Source organism: Macrobrachium rosenbergii, chromosome 5 (genome assembly GCF_040412425.1).
Source record: "Macrobrachium rosenbergii isolate ZJJX-2024 chromosome 5, ASM4041242v1, whole genome shotgun sequence".
NCBI lineage: Eukaryota > Metazoa > Arthropoda > Malacostraca > Decapoda > Palaemonidae > Macrobrachium > Macrobrachium rosenbergii.
In genome coordinates, this window is record NC_089745.1 from 27,659,804 (window position 1) to 27,686,079 (window position 26,276).

Sequence of the window (26,276 nt, forward strand, 5' to 3'; positions counted from 1 at the left end):
GTTGGAGGGGTCCTTTAGTAGTTACTGGAGGCTTGTACGGCTCTGATTCACACCAAGCTTTCTTAGGCTAAGAAAGAGTAAATTCTCAGGCTAAGAGGAAACTCTCAAGGGTATTGTTTCCCAGATTCCCCCTTTTCAAGAAGAGTATATATTGTGAAATTCTGTTGTTGGGCTCATTCAATGAGTTATATGACAACAGATTCTTCAAAAAGTGTCCCAACAGATAAGGGAAGAAAGCAATAAGAAGGTTACATTAGGGAGCAATGTTGGAGCCCACCAATGCTTCAACCTTAACGTGACACTCCAGAAAGTTGTAGTGTTTTCCCAATAAGGTCCACATAAGTGTTTTGGCTACTGCAGTTAACATTGTTCTGGAAGACACTGGAAGCTCTTTAATTAATTGTAGCCTAAGCATAAAATTAAGCCAAGGATGTACTGAGATTTTCCTCGTAGGGGTCCTAAATTGTTGGGTAACCATGTCCAATGGGAGCTTTTTCCTCTCATACGGGAAGAAAAATGTTGCTCATTCCTTTGTAGCGCTATCAGATACTGGAATGGTGGAAACAAAATGACTTTATTTCTGCCATAAACTCTCATTTCCCAGTCAACACAAAACTCTGAAATTCCATCTTTGCATGGCTGATGGTTTCAAAAGTGAAGAGACAGAATGCTGATGTCTCCCAGAGAGGTTATTGTTTCTGTAAAATTATTGTTGTGCTATATTTTCCAATAAACTGGAGAAAAGTCACTTCTATGGCTTTCATTAATATGGTTGCTTCTAAAGGCAGTCCCCAGTTTATGACAGAGTTCCGTTCTGAAGCCATGTCGTAAGTAAAAAATGAGCGTAACCCGAAATAATCATCGAAAATCATAAGAAAACCTTACTTTTAATCCTTTGGGTATCCATTGGTTGTCTTGAAAATGATGTAACCTGCATTTTTAATGATTTTTTCTTAAAAAAACTCCAAATTTTGACCATGTTGAGAGAGAGAGAGAGAGAGAGAGAGAGAGAGAGAGAGAGAGAGAGAGAGAGAGAGAGAGAGAGAGAGAGAGAGATAAACTTACTTGTTACATATGTATAAAAAATCTCTCTCTCTCTCTCTTATCTCAGAGAGAGAAAAAAAACTACTACTACCCACCCTCCTGCTAGTGTAAGCAATGCCCTTGAGGTACAAGCTTTGTGGTTGGCTAAAATCCCACCTTCTTCAGTACCCCCAGCCAAAAGCATGCCGTCATGGAGGGGGGGGTTGCTATAAGCTCTGTTACTGCCTACGTCCAATCCCTCTAGCCAATAGCGTGTTGTCATGGAGCCTATGTCAAAACAATAAAAAAAAATTGTAACACGACCAATGATGCCTTTGTGAGCTTCCTGGAATTTTAGTATATTTTTATGTTGGTACAGTAATCCATATTTCATTAATGGGTATACAGTACAGAGAGAGAGAGAGAGAGAGAGAGAGAGAGAGAGAGAGAGAGATATGGGTGGTTGGCCTTACTTAAATATCAAGAGTGATACAGTATTCATGAATTATTACGGAGAAAGAGAAAGAGGAAATACATTAATATTAATATTTGAAAATTACTAAATAATTTTTTTACAATAAAAAATGTATTTAGCCATGGAAATAGAATCAAAATCAGTAAGTAGTGAATACTGTATTGCTCTACGAGACAGGGAGAGAGAGAGAAAGAGAGAGAGAGAGGTTGAACCGAGTTGTTCATATCAGTAAGTTGTTTTGTGATTTTGAGGGATTTTAATTTAAAGTTTTATTGATACTTTGTTGTGATTACCTTAATATTAATATTTGAAAATTAGTAAATCAATTTTTTTACCTAAAAAATGTATTTAGTCATGAAAATAAGAAAAAATCAGTAATTAGTGAATAATATGCTCTACAAATGTAAATTTTATTTCTTAGGTTTGGATTAGCGTCGTCTGAAATATCATCAAAAATCATAAGAAAACCTTACTTTTAATACTCTGGGTGTCTTGAAAACAACATATCCTGCCTTTTTATTGAGTTTTTCATAAAAAAATAAAAATTCTGGCCATTCTGCCATTTTGGATTCATATTTCTTCCATTCGGATCAGTGCTGTCCGAAATATCGTAAAAAATAGTATGAAAACCCTAATTTTAATCGTTTGGATTTCTTGAAATCAACGTATCCTGCATTTTTATTAGTTTTTCATAAAAAATATAGTGCCTCAAAATTTTGACCATTCTGCCATTTTGGGCCCATATTTCTTCCGTTCGGATTGGCGTCGGACCGGCATCGTCCGAAATATCATCGAAAATCATAAGAAAAATGTTATTTTCATAACAAAATTAAGTTTCATGTATGCTTACTAAGTAATTGCATAGCTATACTTTCCATTTGTGCAGCAGCTCAAATTTTAAAATACAATGTAGCACTCCGATTGTTTAGTGTAGGTGACCAGTCCCACCCACTAATGGGAATACTAGGAACGACTTAGCAGACAACCTCATTTTGTTTCTGCCCTTATGTCTATGGAGGGGGGGGGGAGGAGGGTGGGCTCCAACTTTGTAATTACTTGGTGAGTATATATGAAACTTAATTTTATTATGAAAATAACATTTTCTTATAAATAACATGGTAAGTATATATGAACTTAATTTTATTATGAAAAAATAACATTTTCATATAATATAAGTAACTTACCAAGTAATTATATAGCTGGTTCCCACTTTGGCAGGAGGTGGGATACATGGACATATTCCATTCCAAAACATTAAGATGGGATACATGGACATATTCAATTCCTAAACATTAAGATAAGTAATGAATTTGAAATAGAAAAAAGTTGCTAGCATTGGAAAACAATCCTTGTCGTTTCCTTACCAGTTGACAGCCACTGCAGGAAAATACTGCCTCTGGTTGGTGCCTATCTTAACTTGTAGTGGGGCAGCAGTATAGCCGAGGATCACCTCTACTTAAGTGGGAGCTTTGCAGCCAAGGAGTATTTCGTTGGCTGGCAAAGCATCATAAGTGCCCTTGCCCTGGGCACAGTACCAAAGAATAAAAACAACCGGATAACTGTCACCTACACTGCAATAAAACAACTACCCATCCACTGAAAGTGGTGGGTGCTCCAGGTACATTGTACCCCTCGGCTCCCCAAAAAATTCTGCACCTTACTACAAGGTGAAGAGATAGGAGGAAAAAATCCTCTGCTTCCTCCCTCAGTGCCATGCCAATTGCTAATAATGGTCCCAAGGTACTGGAAAATTTTCAAACACTGTTTTGACTTCAAGGAAAATTTAGAAGTGAAGAACTATTACACTTCCAGTGAGCCAATTGACGAACAGCAGTGAGTGACATATTGAGCCTGAAAGCTAATGAGGCAGAGGCAATTCTGGCGTCTTAGCTCTCTTTTAACAGGTAGGCAAATCATTCTCTTGAATCTGAGAGTGATTCTCAAAAACAAAGTTCCTTGGAGATGAAGGACAATACATTCGGTTTGCGAGACGGTTCCGGCTTACGAGCTTTTCAAATATATTCATCAGAAATAGGATCTTGTCCGGAGACTCTAGGTATGGATGGCCCTCTGATGCACCCAGAGCATTAAAAGTAAGGTTTTTATGAAAAGCTTTTTTCAGGTAAAACCCAAAGCCCAAATCTTGTCTGGAGACTGATTTTTTCAGGTCTCCCAGCTCACCCTCCCAGAGGGATGTCTAACAATCACACTGTAGGTATGGATGGCCCTCTGATTAAAAGGCTTTTTCAGGTAAAACCTTAAAGCTCAAACTAGACATTTCACTCACTCTCCCAGAACCAGGTATGTCCAACAATCACTTAAGGCAGAAAGCACGGATCCTGTTCACAGACTGTGTCTCCCTGAGCAGAATCTGCTTGCTTGTCTATAGTCTGAAGCTCACTAACTTGTTTGGCATTTGCTAGGGCTACAAGGAACAGTTTCCTAGTTAAGAGGCGTGGAGCGGAGAGGCTCGATAGACAGGTCTGTTAACCCCTCGAGAGCTATGTCCAAATTCCAATATATGGAGTACACTCCTCTCTCCCTTGGAAGTCTCGAGAAACTTCATAGGTCGCTAAGATCTTGGTTAGAAGATAAAACTAGACCTTTGTGTTTACATACTACGCCTAGCATTGCTCTATGCCCCTTGAAGATGGAAGAAGAGAGCCCCCTTGGCAGTCTTCAGGTATAGGAGGAGTTCCGCTATCTGAGCTACAGAGGAATTTGCAGATGAGATGTTACAGCCATTACACCATCGACGGAAGACTGCCTACTTACATTGGATTACTTGGCAAGAAGACTGCTATCTGCATCTTGCAACAGTCTCTGCAGTGTCTTGAAATTTCACTTCTTCCAGGCAAGCTCCCCGACAGTCTGTAAAACTGTCCGAGAAAAGTCTTCCACCCTTTAGTGGTATCTTTTGAAGTGAGGTTCTCTGAATAGATATGGATTGTGGAAGGAGTCATGAAGAGTCCACCAACAACCATATCTGGTTTGGGAACCTATATTCATAATCCAGAACGGGGCTAAGAGTGTCATCATTATGTTGCAATGAACTTGAAAACTTGTTCAGCCCTTCCTTGACCAAGTCGGAATGCAGAAGAGCATGAAAGGTCCAGGTTGGACCTAACTTGCAGCGCCAAGTGAGCTAGTAGTTCCGGAAGCTAGTGAGCACTCCTGGGTGCTCGGCGCTAAAGCTAGCAGGCGCTCCTGGGTGCACGGCACCAATTCTCGGCTGTCAAGAAAGTCTATTTATCCAAAAGCCCATTGCCGCCAAAATAAGTAATTTCTCTCCTTACTACATTCTGCCCTTATACTTTTTCAGTTCTCTGCAAAGGAAAGTGTAATAAGAAAATGTTCTAAATCAATTCTTTACTGACAATTGTTTTGAAGTACACAAAGTACCATCACACAAAACTTATCTCAATTCCTTATCAAACACTATTTGAGGCTTGCCGATATGTATTCGGGACCGAAAACATCGGTTCAGTAGCGAACATGATATTTTCGTTATAATACGCTACTCGGTAAAGGAGAGTTAACTGATTGCAATATTGCTGCAACGAAATATGATAAACCTGAAACAATAAAATTCTGATCCTGAAAGCTGTAGGCTTGAAGACTACTCAAAATCAGCAATAATATTTCACTGAAATCCAGTTATCTAACCGGCAATAACCATAGCTGTTGCAAACACCAGATGTTTACATTGAGCTTAGCAGAAAAAGAATGAGATTGTCTGTTAAGTCATTCCTAGTATTCCCATTAGTGGGCAGGACTGGTCACCTACACTAAACAATAGGAGCGCTACCGTGGATTGTAAAATTTAAGCTGCAGCACGAGTGGAAAGTATAGCTATGTAATTACTTGGTAAGTTACTTATATGAAACCTTGCTTTTAATCATTTGGGTGTCTTGAAAACGACATAACTTGCATTTTTATTGAGTTTTTCATTAAAAAACCTCCAAATTTTTACCATTCTGCCATTTTCGAGCCATATTTCTTCTGGCAGATCAGCATCGTAACCTGGAAAATACCTTGTAACCCGGGAAATAATTTTTAATGAATATATTTGAAGAGTGTTGAAAACTCGGAACGTCATAAGCCGAGCCCGTTGTACCCAGGGACTGCTTATTTGGCTTTCACTGCTATATCATTAGGCAGGATAACCATCTCCTTTAACAGTTTCTGAATTACTATTGAAGGAGGGACCAAGCGCCATTCAGTATTGAGAAAAGCCACTCTGTCCTGAAATTCTAAATGCTCAACCTCAATTAGTTTTCCTTTCACTGATGAGGTATGAGGTATTTTCCATCTGGTGAAAGGATGCACATTAAGGTGTCTCGCCGAGGGTTATCGTATCATTCTCAGGGGCAGATATTGGTGTCTGTACTACATTCTGATTTGAGGTTTCACTGTCCAGTCTGGTCTCAATTGTTACCAGTAGGAGCTCTGGAAGTGAGTAGGCTGTCTCTTATTATCCATTCTGATTTTTAGTGAGAATCCTATCTCTGCCTGGGAAGACTGTGCAGCCTCTCAATCCTCTAGTTTAAAGGATGAGAAATTTTCACATATCACACCCGATTCCATATCCAGGACACCTGAATTCCTCTTGGGAAACATGGGTAGCATCTCTATGTTGATGCTCAGTAGCAAGTGAGTCCTCAAAGGGGTTGGGATTATCCTTGATACTGTTCATGATTTCCTCCCGGAATTCTGAAAGTACTGCAATCAGAATTTTCTCATAAAGGAAGCCTGCATGAACTGATGATCCAAGGCAGTCATATCACCACTGCCTGACAGTATAAAAAAGTACAGCAAGCTGAATTCCCATTAGAAAAGCCTGCATGAACTGATGAGCCAAGGCAGTTGTATCATCACTGCCTGGCAGTATAGAACTCCAAGATATATCACTACCCTCTAGAAGGTACAGACACTTCAGATGGGGTTGGGTGAACCCTATCAGGGTCCCCTCAATACATAATTGCTGCATGGGAAAGGCAAGATTCTCATTTAAAGTATCTTTCTTATGTAAAGCAGAAGACTGTTCCACAGATCTTCCGGATTCAGAAGGGAAATTTCAATGGCTATATCCCCATCATGTCAGGTATCAGTGACCTCTCTCCCAAGGAGAGACTCTTCGTCTCCATCGGAGAAATTGAAGTGGGAGTTCGTAAATCCACTGCCTTTGGAGTATTGGCCCAAATGTGGATTCTGCTCAGAGAGGGATGGAAACGCACTGCCATAGTTCTGCCAGAACATGTACAGTAGCTTCCTCCTCCCATACTCCTATTGAAATTTATAACTCATAAAGACAGCTTAAAAATGAGCTTTCATCATTTAAACTTGCTGCCAAAAGCATGTGGCATATTTCACACACGTCCAGCCAGCAAACAAATTCTCCTTTATTCCTTAAGGGCTGGCTCACGGCAGGTAGTTATGAGCTATTTCCACAGGCGAAAAGCAGACTGAGCAATTCGCCATGGCACAGAGAAATTTGCCACGGCACAGGTATGTTTAGGTCCTTTGTAATAGTAGCCCAGTAGTGATAAAAGGAACAAGTGTTTAATAAAAACTACCTAGTGTTAGCTCCCCATATCACTGTATTGGCAGCAAACACTTCAAATTAACCCAGGCCTACATGGCCACAAGTACATATCCATAGTATGATATAAGGAAACATGATCAATGGGTCAGAGCCATAAAATAGTAGTAAACATATTAAAATATTAATTCACAATTACTACAATAACACTGCCTTGAAGGATTTACTCACAAATGCTTCTCACTCAATTAAGCCAAAACTATCTCAACATCCATACTGTATATTTCTACACATTTCATAACCTATGATTAACCACTTATTCTCAAACAACAGGTAAAGGTTCTGTAGACTATAAGCCACATTAGTTGGTGCATACATAAAATCAATAATTATAGGAATTATTGTACCAAAAATATATAAAATCAGTATCTTTAAGACTTTAAAATGTTTGGCAAAGCTCGCCATTATGAAAAAATACTTTAATATTCCCCTAGGAAAAACACAAACATCACAGCAAATTCTCAATACCTGTGACGTAACTACCACTAGAGTAATCCCCGTTGGAAGTAGATCTGCACAAATGTATTCCTTTAAAATTGGAAAGAACCTCGCTTTTAAGGATAGCTGGGGAACTTATGACATCACAAAACCATTTACCTTATAAAATACTACAAAGGAAATATTTGCCTTTAATAAATACCAAGGCTTGTAAGTCAAGCACAATTGGGAACTACGATCATGTTCATATTTTGTAAACAAGTTAGGCTAACATGACTTACCCTTTCTGTAACTTCAAATTATCTATAAATGTTAAAAATAGCATTGTATAATAAGTTTCAATAACATAACTGACTAATATTATTGCCTTAATACTAATTCTCAATTGTTTAATAAGAAAAAACAGAACAGCAATGACAGTGTAGCCTAGTGATCTACTCATAACTCCTTGCCTTGCATGAGGCTTACTGCTCCCAATTTAAATAAATATGAGACTGCCTGTTAAAATTTTTAAAAACTAATTTCACTGGGTCTTAAAACTAAACACTTAGCTTGACTCGTTATAGTTGAACATGATTTCCAGAGCACAAACTGAGAACTTGTGAAGTCTTGGACAGACCAGAGTGTAATGGAGTTGGCTGGAACAGGCTGTTGCCACATCAATGTGAGGTAAGACATAGAGCCTAGATAGTCGTTTTAGGACAGGAGATAGAGCCCTCCTGTCCCGATTCCTTTATATTCTATCACTGTGCCAACAAGCACTACTCTGGCTGAGACCAACTATAAGAGAATTCTTTGTAATTGGTTGGTCTGTCTTATGGAGCCCAGGGGGGACCATGAGAGAGTAACTCCTTTGAGGACGAACAGCGGCTACACTATCAAAATTACCGCTTATTCTAGTTTTAACCAGCATTAAGACTTGTGCAGTACAAAATAATGTTTGCTACAATAATCATCCTTCTCTTACCTGAAGTTTGTTAAAAGATTGAACGTGGATATGGCAAATGCAACTAAGTTGATGACGAGCTTAAACTTCTCATATTCATCTTTATATCTGTACCTGAAATGAAAAATTATCTTGTACCTCCTTGCTCATGAATACACTATTTTTCATAAAAAAGCAATTACAGATGCACCCCTAGTTTCAATGTCCATTTTTCAATAAGAATAGTAATACACAAGTAAACCAAAATTTTCAATTTCAATTTTTCATGGGCAAGCAATGCTGGGTACAAACTTTCTCTCACAAACGCTGGATAACCAGGCAGCATCAGTGCTGCTAGTCTTACTACAGTGCTTACTTTGTAGTTTTCTGTATTGGTACTACTTTTTTTTATATATATCCTCCTGCATCTATGTTGTGTTTCTAAGCATTTATCATGTCTATGAAAAGCCCATCTGTATCTTGCTATTAGCATGACAAGGAGAGCAATCACTGTACTAAGATAATCAGCAAGCTTATTAATAATTAATAGTGTTAATGATCCTAATAATACATAGCACTCCTCATTTCATAAAAGCAGCAGCACCTCAAGTTATCAGGAACTCTGAAGGTTGGGCTTTCTAATAAGTAAAGTCCATTAAGTAACAAGCACCCTGTATTGTAGCCTGCATTTGAAATGGAACTGAATACAAAATTTAGGCCCAAGGGTTTTAAGGGTGTAAAAGGAGGAAAACTCACAGTTGCTCTATGAAACAACTGTTAGGAGAGGGTGGACAGTAAGATGGAAGAAAAAGAATATGAACAGAGATACAGTAGGGGTGCAGCTAGGGGCCAAAGGGATGCTGAAAAGAACCTCAAGTAATGCCTAGTGTAACACATGAGGTGCACTGACAGCACAACCCCCATCGACATCTTACAGCTAACAGTAATTCCAGATAGCTCTTAATCTAAAGTAACCTTACTTTACACTTAATATTCAATTCAAGAGATTCATCCAAAAATGTATCATAACTAAAATGGTGCCATGCCAACAACATAAATCATAATATGTAGCCAAGTACAGAAGTCCAAAAAGTAGTAGTTGGTTAAATTGAGGTGTTACTGTATTTCAACATTCCTCATTTCAGATGATCATATAAATCTACAATCCAAACATTATGCATTTACCAGACATACACTGGCAGTAGCAATTGCCAAAGTGGTAAGCACCATAATACCATCTGCAAAAGACAACAAGAGACCATTTAAATGTTTTACATCTAATTTTGTTATTATGTACGTTACTGTAACACTTTAGAATATAATATATACTAAATATTTTCGTATACAACAGATTACTATCTCAATACGGTTTACCCTCACAAGGACAGGCATAACCAGGAAAGCCTTGGTACACTGTCTGATAACCCTATCGTACTTACCAGATTTCTCTGGTAAGTTCAAAATATTTTTATTATGGTTATTGGACTTGGGTGAGTCCATTAAGTAACAAATTCCAATAAGCTGAGGTCCTTGAATTACGGTGCCACTGTAGCACTTATTTTAAGAAAAGTAAAATTTTAAGAGTAATTTGTATTTTTCATAACATACAAACCTGAAGTTCTTTACATAGGAGATTGCTTGAAGCATGAGTTGGAAATGGCCATTCAGACTCATTAATAAGGTAATTCACTACCAACAGGTATGGAAAGCACCATCCAGCTGTCAGTTTGCATTCCACTTGGCCTCCTGGCACAGGATTCATGAGGGGTGGCTGCTGTGGGCCATGTACGTAAAGACATTAAGGTTTGTATGTTGGGAAAAATACAAATTACTTTTGAAATTTGATAACTGTTCCTACACAAATATAAACCTTTACTCTTTACACTGGAGACTTATCCATTGGTGGTAGTAGCCTGGGTACTTTCTGTGTAGATTGGTAGGTTTGCCTGAGCTGGGAATGTCATCTTTCTGGTCTGTACAGATGCAAAGGAAAGATGACCCCACAACTCTAGCTTGCTGGACATATGGGATGATGCATTTGCTATACCTCTGGACTGTTAAAAAATGGACAGTACGAACAGGCATATGGCTTTGTCTCATTGTCTGTCCTCCTCTACCACTGTCAAGAGAGGAAGAGGACTTGCGTCCCTTCTTTGCAAAATGAAGAGGCTGGTAGTCCATCATACAGCTCACCTGCAAGCTCATCCGACCAAGAAAAAGGAGGGAGGACCCGTCACTCCCACATCTCTCTCTCACCACCTCAATACCTTAGATGAGACGCTACCTGTCCCACCGGGAGCTGGGTTAGCTACAAAACTAGTTGAGCAGTCACCATGAAACTATGGAAAACTGTCCCCAGGGGCCTACAGGCAATATCCCCAAGTGAAAGGAGGTGACTATGGTATGCTGCAACCACACCTTTGCACGATATCACCTAAGAACTGACAGGCTCTTCCAGTGTGCCCAAGACAGGGCTCTACCCTTGACTTCATGAGCTCTCCCTCAGGCAGTAGACTCGCCTTCCTTGCTGGACGAGTTACATGCCTGCCTTATCATCACATGGAGCCAAAAAGATATAGTGTTCTTGGACCACTATTTCTTAGACTTGTGAACACTAATGAAGAGATATTAACACTCACATTTAAGATATCAAGTTCTCTTCAGGTAGCGCTGCTGCACTCTAAAAGGGCATAATAACTTTTCATTTGGGCAACCTTTTAGAATGGAGATCAACATGGACTCAAACCTGGCTTACAGGAACCGACTGGTTCTGAGTCTTTATTACAAGTTCCAGGAGAAAATGAACTGAAACAAATCCCCATCTTTTTGAGTACTATCATCGAGAGCCATGTAGCTCGCCAACTCCCTTCACTGATATGAGGGCTAGCAAAATGACTGTCTTCAAAGGCAGATCCCTCTCCAACGACACTCATAAGGGCTTGTACGGACCACACAAGGCAAATCTCTGGGAAAGGAGCCATGTCTCCCTCTGGGGCCTGAAGGGGGATAAGACTGTTTGAAGCTCCTCAATTACATGGAGGCCTCCGAAGAGATAGAGAGATCCCTACATTCTGTCTCAATTATTGGCTTAGGGCTGACTCATAACCTTTCACAGCCGAGAAACTGACAAGCTTCTCTCTGCAAAGGAAGATAAGTGTAAAGAAAGAGTCTCTAGACAACTCTTTCTAGTGCTTGTCAGTACTAATGAAAGAAGAATGCATTTCCAACACCAAGAATTGGTAACTTCAAAACTTACTGAAAAACATAGGATAGCAAAACTGCATCTCATCCAGATTCCATTTAGGTTCAGAGCAAATGATGAGGAACTCCCAATGTCTCATCAAAAAGTGTCGAGCTATCATTCCCCTAGAGGAACTATGGAATGACAGTGATCCTCACCCTACCAAAAGTCAAATGCAAAACACTAAGCCAAGAGACTTCCCTAAACTACACTGAGACCAGGAAAAGAACATTCTAAGCATAAAGACTCCATGCAAGTGTGGACTAGCATCTTTAACAATGTTCTTGGTGTGCTTAAGTACTAAGAACATAAGTCGCTTGGAACTTGAGTTCCTGCGAGACAAAGTGTTATGCAAAAACCAGAATAGACAACCCCCTAGGAGAAGTCTAATCCAATCAGATCAAAAGTTGTGAAGGTAAACCTTACTCTTTGTTTTAGAGACAAAGTCTGTGATCTACTAGAACTAGCTCTGACCACAGAGATACCTATCATAGAGACTAACTTGCCTTGGTACATGTTCCAGCTACCCTGTGAGAAAGCTGGTCTGTTCAGGAGCACATTCTCTCAGGTGCTACTGGAAAATTCCAGTGTAAAAGATGCAAGAAGTGTACCATGCTACAGACAGGCGAATGAGTGGATAATAAGGAACAAGGACTGGGTTTCTCTGATGGTGCTTTGCCCTGAGAACCAGTAGATTGACAACCCTCTTGGCAAGAGGTTGTGGTGGCATTTGGAAGTTTGGGTTTGTGTGACTGAATTTTTGTTTTTACTGCTGATTTTTTTAATGTTTATTTTATGTGTTTTTTGTTGTGAATATCTGATGTAAATGTTGTTTTTTCTTTTTTTACTTGCAGTTTGCTAGAGCAAGATCATGTTAAGATTTGGCTCTGCTCCCCTTCACCTAGTGTAATTTTTTTTTCCACTGGCTTTGACAGTGAAGGATCTTGGGTGACTGAAGCACTGATGGGAAACAAGGCATTCACTTGTCTTCTAAATGTTTGCTCTGCTTTGCAGCAAGTATTATCTGTGTATTAGTTGCGTGAACCTAGTCCGATTTATTCAAGTTCTTGGTAGGAATTGATAATACAAAACATTTTTAAGCGATTGTTGTAGATGTATTCCAAGGAAATTAAAAGCATTGTGAGATGAATCAATATGTGAATCAGTCTGAGAGTGAAGTTGTATACTAAATCAATGCTGGAAAATCCCAAGTAGACCCGATAAAGATTTATCTTTCAAGTGTGCATTCACCTACCCTGCCTGTGGTCACTTCAGGAAATAGTAACATCTCCAAGGAACTTAATGGAAAAGCTCACGGTAGCTTAGTTAAAACAGATGGAATAATTATCTGAAAAAACATTGGATGTGTTAACTGTAAGATTAATATTGATAAATTAGGTTAAGGTTCTTTTGATGGTCGCTGTAGTATTATTAAGGTTAATAAATTAGGATAGGTGGATAAGTCTTCTTGAGCCTCTGAATCTGTTCCCATCATCCTGCACCAATTAGCATCCAACATGGGGCCTTTGTTAGTAAAGTAAGAGTTGGGTACATTATTGGAGATGGTGGAGAGAGCAGGTTTGGAAGGTGTTGGGTCAGGTGAAGGGGAGCAAGGTTGGAAGCAGAGGTGGGATAAGCTGACATGCATTATGATCAGCATACAGGATAAGTTAGAGGAAGCCCAGGAAAGGGAAAGTAAACTGGTTGCAAGGATAGAGGCAATGGATGAGAAATGTGTGAGATGGCAAAAAAAGTGGCCAATTTGGCTAAGAGTGGGCCCAGTGTTGTGGAAGGAAGTGAGGACACTGAGGCAAAAGGTGCAAAGGAGAAAATTCCTGAGAAAATTCCTAAGAAAGGGAAGGAGCTCTCAAATAAGAGTAAGGGAGTACCCACCATGGATGGGGATGGTGTAAGTGAGGAGAATGAAAATGATGATCAAGAGAAAAGTAAGAAAAGAGAGGGAAAGACGAGAACATGAAAGGGGAGAGGTGTGAGGAAAGAGGAGTTAAGTTCCCGGATTTGGAGGGGTAGCTCGGACTCGGAAATTGAGAATGACTGGAAGAGTGGAAGTGGTGGTAGTGGTGGTAGTGGTAGTAGTGAAGATTTGCGTGAGGCAAAGGAGAAAGAGGCCAAAATGGAGTTCTTGAGGAGGTTCCCTGGATTGAGAAATTTTGCATCGGGAAGGGAAGAGACATATGTGAGTTTTTTGATGAGTATGAGAGTATTGTAGGCAGAAGTATGGAGAGAATGATAGCGTGTGGATGAAGTGGCTAGGAAAGTTCTTGGAAGTGCAGTTGAAGATGTGCTATACAAGTATGTGTGAGGGTGAACCAGGGTATATGTTTGTGAATGCTAGTGATTAGGCAGGTGAAGAGAATGAAGGGAAGTATTGTATAAAAGAAGGATAATAGGTTCGAGGAGGCGAAGATGAAAGCCGGAGAGGAAGTGGGCTTGTATGCCATAGGTTAGAAGCTTTGGCCAGGAGGAAGTAAGGACAGGAAGGAATTGAGGAAAACACCTAATGCAGAATTTCTTGGCCACCATCCCATAGAAGATTAGGGTAATTCTGAATGAGAAGAAAAAAGATCAGAAGCAATGGTCAGGGAAGAGCTTAAATTGGGAGGATGTTTTAGAGATCCTAGTCTCCTAGAAGACCTGAGAGTAGACGATGATGAACCAAAGGAGATGTATATTGGGTCTGAGGTGGTAAATGGAAGGGCATATAAGGACGCTTTGGTAAGTGAGGAGATAGGTGTGATGCGAGCCTTGTTGGACGAGTGTAGGAGAGACCGGGTGGAAAGAGTAAGAAAGTGCAAGTAAATGTGGGGAATAACGGGAAAGGAACTGGAGCAGGAGCCGAGAGAGGTTTAGGAGTGGAAGTGTAAGTAGAGCGAATGTGAACGTGAGGGGGAGTCAGATGGGACTGAGTAGTAGTAATAAGGAGTGTTCTAGGTGTAGAAGGACTGGGCATGTGAATTGCAGATGGGCCAATGGCAAGTGTTTTGGCTGTGGAAAGAGGGGGCATATGTTGGTGAACTGTCCGCAAACATACGAGTTGAAGCGTTTCAGCCATGGAAAGGTGGGGCATCAAGTGAGAGACTGCCAGAGTGGAAGGAGAGCAGGAGTAAGTGGAAGTCATTGCGGAAAAGTGTGGAATGAGGGGGGATTTTGCCAGGACACGTAAAAACCCTTGGAGCAAGTGTGAGGGCTGTGGAATGGAAGGTCACGTGAAGTCTGCCATATCAAACCCCAACCCCGGGGAAGCTGTGTGTGAAGGGGGTTTACCGTGGTGAGCCCTCTGGTATGGAAGGGATAGATGCGTTGCATGTGAGAGAAGGGTTTGAAGTGGGAATGTCTGTTTTGGGGAACGAGTAGAACGTTGTTTGTGTGTTAGAGTATGTTGTAGTAGGGAAAATTCCCAGTGAGGTGGTAAGTATGGTTAGGTTTGTGAGGGTGATTGATAGGAGTAAGAGTGAGGAGGAGAACATAGTGGAGTTGGACAAGAGTGAGAATGAATTACTAACAACAGAGGATGTTGAGGAGAGGTGTATTAGAGAGGAAGCACCTGGTAGGAGATGGCCTTTGTTGTTTGCTGAGAGATTTGTGTTGTGTGAAGGAGTGGTGTATTTTTCATGCAAAAGGATAGGAGAGTTGATGTATGCTCCGGAGTTCCCAATGAGTGGAGCAGTAGGGATGTTCATGTTAGTCCATGAGAATTATGGATATGTGGGGGAGTTTAAGTTAACTGCGTGTATAAAAGAGCGAATGTTTTCCCCATATTTGAGGAAAGTTTGTACGGAAGTGGTGGTTACGTGTGAAGAATGTCAGAAGGGAATATATCAGAGAGTGTATGCTAGCCTACCTGTTTTGAAGTTGAGTGTGAAATAAGTATGGCCAGGTTTGTGGGAGTGATTGATAGGAGTCTGAGTGAGGAGGAGGATATAGTGGAGATGGACAAGAGTGAGAATGAACTGGTAACAACAGAGGATGTTGAGGAGATGCAGTGGAAGTGTTTGATAGTGAGTGAGTTAAAGAGGGGTATTAGAGAGTGAGTACCTGGTAAAAGATGGCCTTTGATGTTTGATGAGAGATTTGTGTTGTGTGAAGGAGTGGTGTATTTTTCAAGAGAAAGGATGGGAGAGTTGATGTATGTTCCAGTGTTCTCAATGAGTGGAGCAGAAGGAATGTGCATGTTAGTCCATGAGAAATATGAACATATGGGGAGGTTTAAGTTAATCGAGTGTATGAAAGAGCAAATGTTTTCCCCATATTTGAGGAAAGTTTGTACAGGTGTGGCGGTTACGTGTGAAGAATGTCAGAAGGGAAAATATCAAGAGTGTATGCTAGCCTACCTGTTTTGCAGTTGAGTATGAAAGAACCATTAGAGGCAACTGATTGTGTAACTTTGCTGATAACTGCAAGAGGAAATGTAGGAGTGGTTGTTATGGTAGATCATGAGAGTAAGTTTGAGAGTTGTGCAACTGTGAAGAATAAAACTAGTGAGAATGTTGCAAGAGTGGTCAGTACAGTCTTGTTGCCTGCTAGAAATGTGGCTTTCAGTTCTAAGATATTGATGTGGCGGTGCTTGTCATTCTGGTCCCACCCCTCAGTCTATGCATCAGAGATCAGAAGCATCTCCTGGTAGCTATCCTATCAAGAAGTTCCTGTCCTCTAGCCACCAAATCAAGTCTCTCTTTACCTCCTAGGAGAGAGGAATAGGAAAGAAGGGAGGGTCTCTCACCTGTAACCAGAACTCCCCTAGCCTCCACTGAAGAGAGCAGAGGTGACATTGCCCGTGAGGGACCAGCTTCTCAAACGGCAACAGGTGACTCAGAACAACTTGCAAATGCTGAGCAGGTTGCTCCTGTTGAGACAGGAACTTCTGCACCACCTCCTTGAGCTTGCTGATGCAAGAATCTGAAGGGAAAACTCTCACTGGTGGCATATCTATCAGCATGCCCAGGTATTTTACCCTCTACTGTACTTAGGAGTGAGATCTGACTTCTAGAAGTTTATCACCACACAGAGATTGTGACAAAACTCAAGGAAATCCCTGTCCTGAAGCAGCTGCAGCAATGAGCTCACCAGGACCAGCAAATCGTCCAGGTAACTCAACAGATGTATCCTGTGCGAACAGGCCCCGAAATCTGCATGAACACTTCGAGTGAACACCTGGGGAGCAGCTGAGAGCCAGAAACAGAGAGCCCTGAACTGGAGCACCTTTCCCCCAAGGGTACAGCAGAGGTACTTCCAAGAGGACCAATGGATGGGTATTTGAAAATACACTTTCTTTCAGCCCACCAATAACGTGATTTACCCTCTGATGGAATCCAGAACCGAGCAAACCATTTTCATCTTGAACTGGGTCTGATGAACAAACAGGTTTAACAAAGAGAGGTTGATGACTTGCCTCCAACCACTTATCACTTTCTCCACTAGGAACAGATGGCTAAAAAACCCTGGAGACTGATCTTTCATGACTTCTACTCTGCCTTTCCGAAGCATTGCATTCACCTCATCCCAAAGGGCACTTGAAAGGTAGTAGATACCCTTCCCCAAGGACATCAACTAACCAGGTTTCTGCTTTATGTCACTGCCAAGTTGCCAGGTAGATCACAAGGCACCCCAAGCCTAGCATCCTCCTCCCTTCTTGCCCTTGCCCCCTTCCTAGCATAGGAGGGGGGCTGAAAGGGATGCAGCTGCATGCCTTTCTCTACCAGGGCAGAAGAAGACTGGGTTCCTCTATGTGGGGCAATGGAAGTCTGGAACTTTATGTGACCTGAAGAGGAAGCTTGGGTCGGGCTGCAGTGCCACATGAAGACCAAGAGGCCTTAGACACTGCCTGGTGGAGAAGCTTGCCATTACTCTCGACTCAAAGCGACTCCAGGCCAACAGACCTCTATGGCTGAGAAAATATGACGTCTTGCTCTTGGGCAGCTGGTTTGCCCACAGGTTTACTGTCTGCTGGGCAAGGTAGGTAATAGTCCTACCTCCAGACAAAATTAGTCTTGCGCAAGCTGCATCCTCTTTGGGTGTTCACCCTCCCAAAGAGGAAATGACCCTGGCCACTGTAAGGGACCAAAGATTGAACCAGGAGACTGTATGGAGCACTGACATGGCAGTTGACTCCAATGCTGAGAGAGAGAGAGAGAGACTTCCACCACACTGAGATGGTCAAGCACTAACCTAGGACAAAGATGAGTCAAGTCTGGGTGTACCTATTTAGTAGGCAAAGGACTCGCCAAGGGAATGTCCCAGTCTGGAACCCTGCCACTGTCCGGCTCCTGGAAAACCCCAAGGAGGCGGAGGGGACACGTGAGGGATTGCGCACCCTTGCCCATCTCGAGGGGAAATGTGAGGGATTGCGCACCCTTGCCCATCCTGTCAAAGACCAAAATCATGCCAGGTAAGTGAGGCCAGGAGCAGTCGCCAACTCTTGGTGAGGATGTCTGCATGGGCCAAGGGGAGTGGTCCCATTAACGCTAACATGGGTGGGAGCTGTCCCTCAAGCGTGCTCCAGTCTTCCCAGGTCTGGGTGATTGAGCTGGGCAGTCTTAGTCACTTTTCCAGGACCACTGAGCAGCTCTCTTTGAAGAGCAAAAGGGGAGTGAGGGGGCATGTGACTGCTTCTCCTCACATTCTCTCGCTGGGCCATACTGACAGCCGGGCCCATGTCCGTAGACCAGGAACCTTTGCTGGCAAGGGTAGGGGTAATAGAGGGGCCTGTACTGGTACATCAGAGATCTGGAGAACCCTGGGGAGCAGTTACACCCTTGTGTTTGGCAAAGGGTGCAGTGATACCGCTAACAAGAGACCCATCAACCCTCTCTGAGCAGAGGACTGACAACTGGAAGCTAGGCGAGACTTCCTGCGGGGGGAGACAAAGCAACCTTCTTCTTCCTCCGCTTACTAGCCTTCGAAGAAAGGGAAGAGGTGACAGCACTTGACAACAACTTCCTTCTCTTCTTCAACTTCTTCCCGAGCACAGCCAAGGTCAGCATCAAAGACAGGGAGTGGAGATGGACCTCCCCCAACGATGAGATTGAAGGCAGCATCTGGGAACATATCACTGATGATATAGTAGGATTAACCAGTGAGGTGGGGCGGTCCTAGAGCCAGTGGAGACTGTGACTGTCAAACTCATCACAGTCACAGGATAATCCTTCAACGCATTCTGGTGGTTGATACAGAAACCTGAGATGCCCTGGGAGGTCCACAGCTCTCTGAGCCCCTCAGCCTCCACAGCACCTGAAACAAAGGTTGTGGTAGGAGAGAGCTCTTCCCTTTGCTCTGAAAAAGAGCATCCTCCAGAGGACAACTCCCTCTCAAAGTGAAGAGAGGCTCCCAGAGAAGAACTGAGCTCTCTATTAAACAAACAACAGAAGTCAGCAAACTTAAACTGCTCCCTCAGGAGTAGTAACAGCAGGCAAAAATTTGGCAGGTGGAAGTAAACAACCAAAAGTGCTTTCAGTGTCACTGGTGGAGTACTGCAATCCAATGACAACAGGGAGACCTTCATCTCTCTCTCCTTCCCAGCAAACTTCACCCAACTTTCAGACAGCCAGACACAGCACTCCAAACATGGGCTTTTTCTATTATAGTCATGCCTCTTGAATGAGGTGCAGAGGGCATGAGGATCTACCTCGATCAAGGAAAGGAACCTGTTACATGGCCTGTCCTTCCCTGAACAATCCCTGAAAGCTGAGGTTTGAAGCATGATAATACAAACAACTCAAAAACCATACAAATATATTAATAACCAAGGAAAAGCATGCAAAGAAAACAAATGGCAAGTCAGGCAGAGAGTCTGCAGTGACGTCTATACAAAATGGCAGCTGGAAACAGTGGAGTGCATACTTACGAGTGGATGATGCTACCCCCTACCTGCTGATAGTTAACTACCTTGTCTGAAAGTTAAATGGCCATTCCAGCTGCGTTTGCAAGCTAAATACCCACATAAAGAACTTCAAGTTTGTATTTGTGTAGGAACAAATTACGCTGCATGTACACTACTGAATACATGAACAACAAAATGAGTGCATTTATATTACTGCTTTTTACTTTAGTGCATTTTTCAGTAACAGGCTACATCAATCACATTCATCAGTGGAAATGGAATGAACTCTGTTCATCTCCTTACTCAATTATGTTCAAACTAAAAATATGAATACCGTATATATGTATTTTAATATTGTTGCGTTTTCATGTTACTAAATGTAAATATGCTAGAATAAGCACTACTGTATACTGTTGGCATTATTTTTTATTTATTATTATAATTTCTTTAAAATAACTTTTTTCTAAGAATGCTTAGGTTCAATAATTCAATAATTCCACTGTAACTCTTATCTTTAAGCTTTATAATGGAAGTATTGAAGTACTGAACCCAAGCGTTCTTTAGAAAAAAGTTATTGTAAAGAAATTATAAATAAAAATTAATGCCAACAGTATATAGTAGTACTTATTCTAGTATATTTACATTTAGTAACATAAAAACACAATATTAAAACATATGTAGAGTATTCACATTTTTAGTTTGAACATAGAGTAAAAAAAAATGAACAGAGTTCATTCCATTTCCTCTGATGAATGTAACTGATGTTTTGATACATATATTTATTACTGAAAATACAGTAATACCTCAGCAACACTATGGCTACCCTCAGGACACAAGGGTCATACCCAAGCTACAATATTATCACTTAGCATTCGGTTTTTTGGAACACAACCCCATCATAATTAGGAGAAAATCGTTGTGCTAAAAATGAGACAAGCATGACACAGTTGAGGGAATTTACAGTGGTTTAGGGAATCTATAAGCCTCCAAATGTAAAGTACTTAAACTACAACTTATTTCAAGTTGAACACTGTAACAGACAAATAGACCTGCAACAGAAGCACAACACTTATTAATTCATTAGTTTTTTATTCTCAATATTCATCAGTGTTAAGAAAAACTTATTTTATAGAGATGTAAAACATTTTTGTCCAGAGAGAATACAAAATACAGTAAGGCTTATCATGAGGTCTCCAATATTGTTTAGTAGAATATGTTTATAACATTAAATTCATGGGAAAAGGAAGATGGAGTAAAAAACTAAGTACTGTACAAAAGACAAAATGTTAATGACTACAAATACACCAGCTTATTAAAGGATATACTTTACTGTATCCCCATCACTACTTACTTATCATCTTTATTCAAAATGGAAACATTGATGTTTCCAAGAATAATTTTCAAATATAGGCCACTCTGCTTTGGAATGTTGTTCTCCATATCGTAAAGTTGGGCTTTACGACGAATGAGGTCTGTCTGAAGCAACTCATTTCTTTCAGCATTGTCCTGGTCATCTGTGTGATCTAATCTGATTTCAAAAAAAGACAAATACTGTAGTTAATAAAGATTAGAAAGGCAATAATTAGGAATTAAAATATATACTGTACAGTAAGAATTTACTATATACAGGTACTGCTTATCATATAATAAGATGCACAGTAAATTGTAAGGTAACTCTTGGTGAAGCATGTGTGAAATCCAAGATAAAGATGAAGAGATCAAGTTAAAGTTAAGCAGAAAATTATAAGAGGAAGCAGCTGACAGCATACAAAACACTGCGAATGATATGAAAACATGGGCGAAAGGTGTAGAGGAAGCAGTCAGGCAAACTAAAGGTTATGGAGTGCCAAAGGTGATGGTGGAATACAGTTACAAAGAATCACTTAAGTGGAGGTCTAAGGCTTTCAAGTACTGGAAGGTGAGATGTGCAAGGTGCTAAGGAATGATAACGAAAAGAGACAGAAACTACGATGATACAGGGCATAGCTACTGAAAGAGATACAGAGGTGCTGAATTGAAGGTTACCAACAAAGAAGATGAAAAAGATATATGCAAAGCATCAACTTCAAGGAAAAAGCAAAGACAAGATTTGTGTCATTCAGGAGTCATCAAAGACAGAGAAGGAAATTTTTTAAATATTTAAACTGAAAATAAATGAGGGTATTTGGGGAAGGGTGGAGAGGCCAGTGTTGAAGATACAATCTATAGAAGTAATGAATGCTGTAAATAAAATGAAGAATGGCAAAACACCAAGTCCATCAGATGTGCAAATTGAAATGTTAAAGGTACATGGTATAGAGGGGGAAGAATTGATATTGGAACTATTAAGGGAAATTTGGGAAGAGGCAGTAATGCCAAATGGCAGGGTAGAAAGTCTGATGGAAAATGCATTGAAACAGAAGAGAGTTTAGAGGAATCAGACTAACAGAACATTTAAGGTTTTAGACGAGTACCTTATGACAGATTGTGAAGATTGGCAAACAGCAGTACAGTATCACTAAAGGAGGAGGTACCGTAACTATAACTGCCTTTATAATAAAACAGTTACACCACAGGAAAAAAGGCTGGAAGGTACTGTGCATTTATAGAAGTACAGTACTACAGTACCCCACTTTTACGCGCTTCACTTTTTACACTTTATTTTGTCGCGGTTTTTTTGTGGAACATGTCTCAATTTTACACGAGAGCTTTCACCAATTCGCATTATCACTAATTTGCTTTTTTTTGTACAGCAACACTGTGTACAGTATTCACTAATTACTGTATTTTTTTTCATTAAAGGATATGTATACTGAGAGAGAGAGAGAGAGAGAGAGAGAGAGAGAGAGAGAGAGAGAGAGAGAAATGGATTCTGTAAATGAAATGTTTTACTGATATTTTGCTGTTTTTTCATTAAAGGATATGTACACTGAGAGAGAGAGAGAGAGAGAGAGAGAGAGAGAGAGAGAGAGAGAGAGAGAGAGAGAGAGAGAGAGAGAGAGAGAGAGAGAGAGAGAAACTGAAGTGTTTGTACATCGAAGCACAGTAACTTGCTGAGGATGAGATTTCAAAGGTACGATTAAACTGTGGCTAGGAGGAGAGTAAGAATGTTGAGTGTTGCCTACGTATGAAAGTCGTATTTTAAATATTTTTACAGTGATTAGAGATGAAATGCCAACAGTGATAAAATATTCTCATGTGTACTGTTATATGTGTGATAACCATAGTGAACTAAACTTGTAATGAAATACGGTACAATAAATAAAAGCCAAAAATATGGCAACACCACCTATGTCGATCTAGTAGTGAACTTGCTGGATTTATTTATTTTCGTGTTTTTTATGTTTATGGTAAGTAATTGATAGTTCATTAAAGGACATGTACAGTACGGTACTGATACGAGAGAGAGAGAGAGAGAGAGAGAGAGAGAGAGAGAGAGAGAGAGAGAGAGATTCAGTCATCAAACAATTTGAGAGGTTTTCAGTTGCCTTGCCTACTTATGAAATTCAGATTTTAAATATTTTAGGTGATTAGATCAATACTATATATATAAATGGGTTTTGCTGATTACAGAGAGAGAGAGAGAGAGAGAGAGAGAGAGAGAGAATAAGAATTTTTAGTAAGTGCATGGGAGATGGTGAGGACTAACTCAAAATAACGTAAACCAAGAACTTGCTGTACTACTAAATCATTTTTTTTTTACCATGAATGTACTTGTATGTAATCACAAAAATATTAACACGATGTAACAAACCTAGCATTCTGTTTGGAGGAACGTGTCCCATCATTCTAAACTACCCATGTATTTTAGATATGCTCTATACAGAAGTACTATCCTAAAATACGTACTGTACAGTAAATATCATTTCAAAATCATCTCGCAACACAGCAAAATAAAATAAAACATATGTACATTATGTGCAGTACAGCAGACGATGCACAAGGTTACATTAGGCAAAAGAAAACGTGCATGTCTGAATTATAGGGAATATTTAAGAGTAACAGTTGTAGGTGGGTACATAATGTTGCAAGATGACTTTGAAATGATATTGGGGTGTTCTGGGATGATAGTTTGAGGTATATTTTTGCTTGAACTGTTGACTTTGGCGATGAACTGTTAAAGTATGCAGTTGTAAGCATTTTACGGGTGTATATACTTAAGAGTAATAGTTGTAGAACAATAATGCAAGCTGACTTTGGGTGTTTTGGGGTGATGGTTTGGGGTTTATTTTTGTTTGAAATATTACATTGTTTTAGTATGATAATTTAAGGTACATTTTTGTTTGAACTATCAAATTAGGCAGTGAACTATGAAAATAGGCAGTTATAAGCATTTTAGTTTAAAGGGTACAGGGTATTTGGCAGTTGTAAGCATTTTTAGATGGGATTTTTGCATTTCTGCGGTGGGTTCTGGATCCTACCACCGCATAAAAGTGGGGGAGCACTGTAGAGAAGTTATTTGATAAGGTTACCAAGAGAGGTAACGTTCTGGTATTTAAGAAAAAAGAGAAGTACCAGAAAAGTTGGGTAGGTTGGTTGACACATAAAAAAGAATGAGGACAGCAGTAACAACAGCATGTGGCAAAACAGAAATGTGTGAAAATAATAAGTAGTTTACATCAAAGATCAGCACTCAGTCCATTTCTTTTTGTACTGGTTAAGGATGTACTAAGTGTAGTGATCAGGAGTGAGAATCTATGAGAATATTCATATGCAGGCAAATCTGGTGATCATGACAGACTAAATAAAAACTGCAATGAAGGTAAGAGTAGTACAAATCTCTCACATGGGGTGGTATGAGGGTACTGTATATAAAACTGAGGTTATGGTGTCTAGCAAGCAGGGGGGGGGGAACATTATCTATATAAGATAGAAGCAGTGTAAATTTGAAACAGGTAGAGAATTTCAAATAAAGTAAACCCCCGTAATCGCGGGGGATGCGTACCGCAACCCGCCCCCCTGTGAATAACTAAAATCCGCGAATACTTAAAACCCCTCTAAAAACACTTAGAACTGCCTATTTGATAGTTTAAACACACAAAAAAAACTCTAAAGATGCTTATACCTGAGTATTTTAATAGTTTTATCACAAAAAGTGTATTTAGTCATGAAAATTATATGAAAATACAGTAATTAGTGAATATTTCTCACTGAAAAATATCGTGAATGGGAGAATTTTCCACAAATACTGTTATGGGTAGATACGTTCCACAGAGAAATCCGCAAATGAGTGAGTTCGCTAATAGTGACACCGCGATTACAGGAGTTTACTGTACTTAAAAACTGCTCTAAGCCAAGAGGGCAAGTGTTGAAAGTGGGAAAACACCAGCTTGGGGAAAGTAGAGGGAGTTGGCAAGGGTAGTGTATGACAAATGAATACCAAATACAGTGGACCCCTGCTTGGGGAAAGTAGAGGGAGTTGGCAAGGGTAGTGTATGACAAATGAATACCAAATACAGTGGACCCCTGCTATTTGCATTTCATTATTCGTGTATTCACCTATTTGCAAATTTTTTTGTCGAACATAACTCCAAATAATTAGTGGAAAATTCACCTATTTGCATATTATTATTATTATATTATTATTATTATTATTAATTATTATTATTATTATATTATTATTATTATTATTCAGTAAATGAAACCTACTCATATGGAAAAGCCCACAGGAGCCACTGACTTGAAATTCAAGCTTCCAAAGAATATGGTGTTCATTAAGAAGAAGTAAGAGGAAGCAAAGGGAAATATGGAAAGAAGAAATGCCACATACTAAAAAAGAAGAAATATATCAATAAATAGAGCATATCTAAAATATTCGCTAATTGTTTTATTTTCATGACCAAATACTGCACATTTTTATGATAAAAAAATTATTTACTAATTTTCAAATATTAATATTAATAATATCAACACAGCAAAATATCAATAAAATGTATTTTTTTTAACATTCACCAAACGATGTACAGTACCCATGGCCACCCCCAATCTACGTTAAAAGAAAACGGTAAGGCTTGAATACTATTGTACAAAAGAAAATGTGCGTGCCTGAATAAGTATAAGGGTAACTTGATTAGTTTCACCTTGGCAGAGTACAATATCAGTTGTAGGGTACAGTAATGTTGTAAGATGACTTTGAAACAATAATACGTAAAGTGTTTTAGAATGGGATTTTTTTTGTAGAGCATATCTAATATATTTGCTAATTATTTTCATTTTATTTTTGTGACTACTGTAAATACATTTTTATGATAAAAAAAATTATTTACTAGTTTTCAAATATTAATATGAATGTAAGCACATAAAAATATCAATAAAATATATTTTTTTTCCTTAAAGAACGTTCGCAAAACGAAGCACAAATTCTAATAACAAAGCTTGTGGGAAAGAAATTGCTGCTTGGAAGCTGAAATACCTAGGTGCAATGCTACTTGACACGCTATTGGCTGGCATTTGCAACGAAGCCAATCCAAGAGTGCCATTCATTTTCCTTGGTGCTCAATGGCAGTACCCTTGGCGCTGATTGGCTGTGCCTCCCCAGGCTTTGTCTGAAGGAGATCGGTGCGGGAGCCCGCACCTCTTCCAGTTCAATGCATAGACCTACCCTGTTCGAGCATGTTGCTGTGTATCTGTGTACAGTACTTTGTGTATTTTTTTGTCTCTTTTTAACTTTTGTGTAACTTTTTTAAGTGTGCTCTAAGATGCCTCCTAAATGCCCTGCTCTTTCTAAGCTTCTGGCAAAGAGGAAAGGATGAGGGT

General features: G+C 39.9%; 1 protein-coding gene across 2 annotated transcripts in view; it reads right to left on the reverse strand.

The window, feature by feature from the left end:
- Window positions 1–26,276, reverse strand: part of LOC136838626 (transmembrane protein 120 homolog) — an 87,088-nt gene that overhangs the window by 33,569 nt on the left and 27,243 nt on the right. For both annotated transcript variants that reach the window (XM_067103908.1, XM_067103905.1), the window contains 2 exons: window positions 20,893–21,069; window positions 8,506–8,598 (listed from right to left, as the gene is read on the reverse strand). In XM_067103908.1, the coding sequence (XP_066960009.1) occupies window positions 8,506–8,598; window positions 20,893–21,069 (270 nt within the window). The remainder of the gene's footprint in view (window positions 1–8,505; window positions 8,599–20,892; window positions 21,070–26,276) is intronic.